Raw genomic sequence first — 4,874 nt, forward strand, 5'->3', positions numbered from 1 at the left:
GAGCTGAAGAGCTGAGGGACAGCGTCCAGGCCCAGAGTTCAGGCCCCATGACCAACCAAAAAAAAAAAGTTTAAATTCTTTGTAAAAGAATTTTGTAATTTGTTTCGTCAGGCTCAACAGGAAAACAGATACTGAGAAGCAGCTTGTGTTAGCCTCTGAGTGCTAGCTTTATAGATATATACCACTAGACTCAGTTCCACACTGAGTCTTAATTCAGAAGTATGAATTTCAGCTGGAGGCATGGCTCTATTGGTACAGCACCTCCCAGAAGGCAGTCCTGAGTTCAAATCCCAATACCACACATACAAAAAAAGGCATAAATTTCTACCAATCAGTTTTATGACTATCACCAGATATGTGAAATGAGCTAGGAAAGATAACGTGATTCACTTATTTTGTCTTTGTATTTCTAATAACATTTAGAAATGAGGGCTAAAGAATATGGGGATTTTTTTTTAAGATTGTTCATGCCCTATAACTTTAAAGACATTTGTCTTTATGTTCAAATTCTAGTTCTATCAGTAAGCAGTAGAAATTAGTAAAAAGTACTCAAACATCCTAAGCCTCAAGCTTCCTCATCTGTACCAGAAACGTAATAAAAGTACAAAAGAAACAGTAAGGGGAAAAGACTTTTTTTTTTTTTGTCAGTTGTGGGGCTTGAATTCTGGGCCTAGTCACTTTCCCTGCACTCTTCAGCTCAAGGTGAGCGCTGTACTGCTTGAGCCACAGTACCACTTCCGGTTTTCTAGTGGTTTATTGGTGGTTGGAATCTCATGGAGTTTCTTGCCCAGGCTGGCTTTGAACCATGATCCTCAGCTCTCAGCCTCCTGAGTAGTTAGGATTACAGGCGTGAGCCACTGGTACCCAGCTTTTTTGGCCTTTTTTTGTGTGCCAGATCTAGGGCTTTAACTCAAGGCCTAGGCATGGTCTCTGAACTTTTGTAGGTCTAGCACTCTACCACTTAAACCACAGCTCTACTTTTGGATTTTTGGTGGTTAACTGGAGATAAGCCCTACAGACTTTCCTGCCTGGGCTAGCTTTGAACCTTGATCCTCAGATATCAGCCTATTAAGTTAACTAGCATTACAGATATGAGCCACCAGTATCCAGCTTGAAATAATCTTAATAAAAATTTCTCTGAAATAAATGTGTCAAAAAATTAAAACCCTATGCCACCTAAATCTTCTCCTCCAAGGTTAACATTATTTTAAAAGAGAAAACAACTGAAATAAATGACTTAAGAAAAATTATAGAGGAGAATATTCACCTCCTCATCTCTCGTTCTTACTGCATCCGGGATCTCTCTGCTACTTGGAAATGCTTCTTTCTCAAGGTCAAGAGTTTCAGGGGAACTTAGCTGTGTCTCTGTAATTTAAAAAATTTAAATAACATTAATTTAATTTTGGTTTTTTGTAGTTATGAAATACACAAAGAAAAATGAAACCATGTCATTTGCAGAAAAATTAGAGGACATCATATTGAACAAGACAAACCAAACTCAAAAAACAATGTATCATATGTTTTCACTCACACGTGGAAGACATACATATTCACAGACATGGGCTCAGATAGATAGATAGATAATTAGATAGACACACACACAATTACTTATATGAGTAAATACAGAACAAGAGTGTAATTAAGAGACTACCTAGGAGGAGAAGAGAATGAGGGAAAAAGATAAAGGATGAGTAAGTTTGAAGCTCACTGCAAGCATATATGAAAAAACAGCATTCTGAAGTCTGTTGAAGATGAGAAATTTGTCTCAGAAGGCAAATCCTGTAAGTTTGACAGTACTTATTATACCTCTAATGGCATTTGTGTGCTTTACAAATACAATGTGCAAGATTCTAAATAGCTTCTAACTCATTAAAGAATACATTTCTAGAATTAATTGTATTTTAATACATCACAATTTCTTGGAAAGTGGATACACACACACACACACACACACACACACATACACACACACACAGATTTTATCCCCTTGATAGGAAAGCACATAAGCCTCAAAATCTTCTTTGCAAGTTAGTATCAGGCATAGCATCACCATACAGTCTGTTCAAATATAAGAGCACTCACTACCTGGACTACTGTACAATAATGAAAGTCATATACTAGGCCCTGTGTGAATGACTGAAATGTCCAACTATACAGACAACTTACAGAGATACCAATGCCTCAGAAGTAAACAGTGCTAGCACAAGGCACAACAAGGACATAATATGGTCATATTCTGCTTCTTTCACAAAGTAACCCTAAAAGATAGCCTCGCCTGGTACCAGTGGCTCAATCCAAAGTAATCCTAACTGCTCAGGAGACTGAGATCTGAGGATCATAGTTCAAAGCCAGCCCAGGCAGGAAAGTTCATGAGACTTTATCTCCAATTAACCACAAAAAGCCAGAAATGGAACTGTGGTTCAAGTGGTAATCACTAGCTAGCCTTAGGAACAGTGCCAGGCCCTCAGTTCAAGCCCCAGGCCCAACCAAAAAAAGCCTAGTTGGTGTTTGTTTTGTTTTGTTTTGTCAGTCATGGGGCTTGAACTCTGGGCCTGGGTGCCATCCCTCAGCAAGTGCTCTACCACTTGAGCCACAGCGCCACTTCCGGTTTTCTGGTAGTTTACTGGAGGTAAGAATCTCATGGACTTTCTTGCCTGGGCCGGCTTTGAACTGGGATCCTCAGATCTCAGCCTTCTGAGTAGCTGGGATGACAAGCATGAGCCACTGGTGCCCAGCTAGCCTAGTTTTTAGTATAAAATCCCTGAAACTGTAAAAAAAAAAAAAAAAAAAAAACCTCTCTACAAGCTCATTTAGAAGTGGTTTTGTCTACAAGCAGACTTAATCTGCAGGCTAATGACAGAAAGTCAGATCATAAAGCTACCTAACCTCAATCAGTCCTCACTAACAAGGACTTTCAAGTTCTTCCTGCAAGATCCCAGGATGATATCCTATGCCATTATCTAACAGGTATACTGAGAGACTTTGCAAAAGAGGGCCAAGTGCTCAGTTCCAGATAAAAGACGCAGCCTGGGACTTTCCCAGAAAAAAAATTGCTTTCTTCTCACAAAGACAGTATTTCAGTCTTGAGAGTTCCTGCCAAAATCAGAGCACTTGGTAGTGAGGTCTCTTGGTGGGCATAATTAGGCAATAATCCAAAAACATTTCAAATGAATTAGGGAACCACTTTCAATGAAAACCAACATAATTATACTCTTAAAATAATATTTTAAAAGATTTCACGATAGGCTGCCAAGTGCTTGAAAATATTTACACAACTTTTCTAGATTGTACATTAACTATGGCTTGCAGTCTATGTAGAAAAAATTGAAAAGAAACCAAAACTAGGAAACTATGAATATATCTGACAAGCAGAAACCTGAAAACTCAAGATAGGACTTTTAGCAACATTTGTAACTACTTGCCATCCCATAAGTTCCTCAATCTAACATGAATGAAGTTACTGATAAATATAATAGGCTTTTCTTTTTAAAAAGCCCCTCCCCCACCCAAAAAAAGAAAGAAAACTGAGCACCAGTGGCTCACACCTATAATCCTTGCTACTCAGGAGGCTGAGATCTGAGGATCAAGGTTCAAAGCCAGCCCAAGAGTTTTTTGGGGGAGGTCCAATCATGGGGCCTGAACTCTGGGCCTGGGCATTGTCCCTCAGCTCTTCAGCTTAGGCTAGCACTCTACCACTTGAGCCACAGCGCCACTTCTGGCTTTTTTTCTTTTTGCTTATGTGGTGCTGAGAAATCGAACCCAGGACCTCATGCATGTAAGGCAAATCTCTACCACTGAGCCACCTTCCCAGCCCAAGGTATAGCCCAGGCTGGTCTCAAACTCGTGATCCTCTGGCCTCATCCTCCTTGTTGATTACCGACGTGCACCAGGGCTTGAACTCTGGGCCTGTGCACTGTGTGTGTGTGTGTGTCCCTGATCGAAGTTCAGGGGCTGGGAATTCAGCTCAGTGGAAGAGCGCTTGCCTGGTGAGTGCAAAGCCCTGAGTTCGGTACTCAGCAATGTGAGGGGAAAAAATGCTATAGAAGGATTGAAGTTCAAAGCTACTCTGGACAGGAAAGTCTGCCAGGCTCTTATCTTCAATTAACCACCAGAAAAACAGTGCTGTGTCTCATCTGTTAGAGTAACATAGCCTTGAACAATAAAAGCTCAAAGACAGTGTCTAGGCCTTGAGTTCAAGCACCAGTACTGACAAAAAAAAAAAAGTAAGTTATAGAGGCTGGGCTTGGTGGCTCATACCTGTAATACTAGGTACTCAGGAGGCTAAGATTTAAGAATCACAGTTCAAAACCAGGTCAAGCAAGAATGTTCCTGAGATTTTTATCTCCAATTAACAAACAAAAACCTAGAAGTAGAGCTATGGATCAAGTGGCATTGAGGGCAGTGCCCAGGTCCTGAGTTCAAGCCCTAGGACCAACACACACACACACACACACACACACACACACTCTCTCTCAAAAAAGTCACAGAAATTTACACAAAGTTCAATTTCTAGATTCTTATGATAATAAATGACAGTGTCAAAAATAACTTGTAGAAGTCTCAGAACAATCTACTTAATGAGGCTGACCCGAGGTCATTCTAACTGAAAACACTAAACCAAAACATGTAAGTCCTCATGGTTCTAAACGTACAGATGAATTTTGTTTATTCTGTCCAGATCCTTGGCTTGAACACAGGGCCTAGGCATTGTCCCTGAGCTCTTATTGTTAAAGGCTATGTTACTCTTAACAGATGAGACATAGCACCTATCTCAAAATTTTGCTGATTAGGGGCTGGGAAGGTGGCTCAGTGGTAGAGCGCTTGCCTTGCATGCCTGAGGCCCTGGGTTCGATTCCTCAGCACCACATAAGCAA

The 4,874-nt window shown here is 40.5% G+C and overlaps 1 protein-coding gene across 3 annotated transcripts in view; it reads right to left on the bottom strand.

Annotated features, from left to right (window-relative positions):
* Positions 1-4,874, bottom strand: part of Uimc1 (ubiquitin interaction motif containing 1) — a 79,768-nt gene that overhangs the window by 43,861 nt on the left and 31,033 nt on the right. For all 3 annotated transcript variants that reach the window (XM_013016122.1, XM_013016119.1, XM_013016121.1), the window contains one exon: positions 1,268-1,365. In XM_013016122.1, coding sequence (XP_012871576.1) covers positions 1,268-1,365 — 98 coding nt within the window. The remainder of the gene's footprint in view (positions 1-1,267; positions 1,366-4,874) is intronic.

The sequence above is a fragment of the Dipodomys ordii genome, unplaced genomic scaffold (assembly GCF_000151885.1).
Source record: "Dipodomys ordii isolate 6190 unplaced genomic scaffold, Dord_2.0 Scaffold29, whole genome shotgun sequence".
Lineage (NCBI taxonomy): Eukaryota > Metazoa > Chordata > Mammalia > Rodentia > Heteromyidae > Dipodomys > Dipodomys ordii.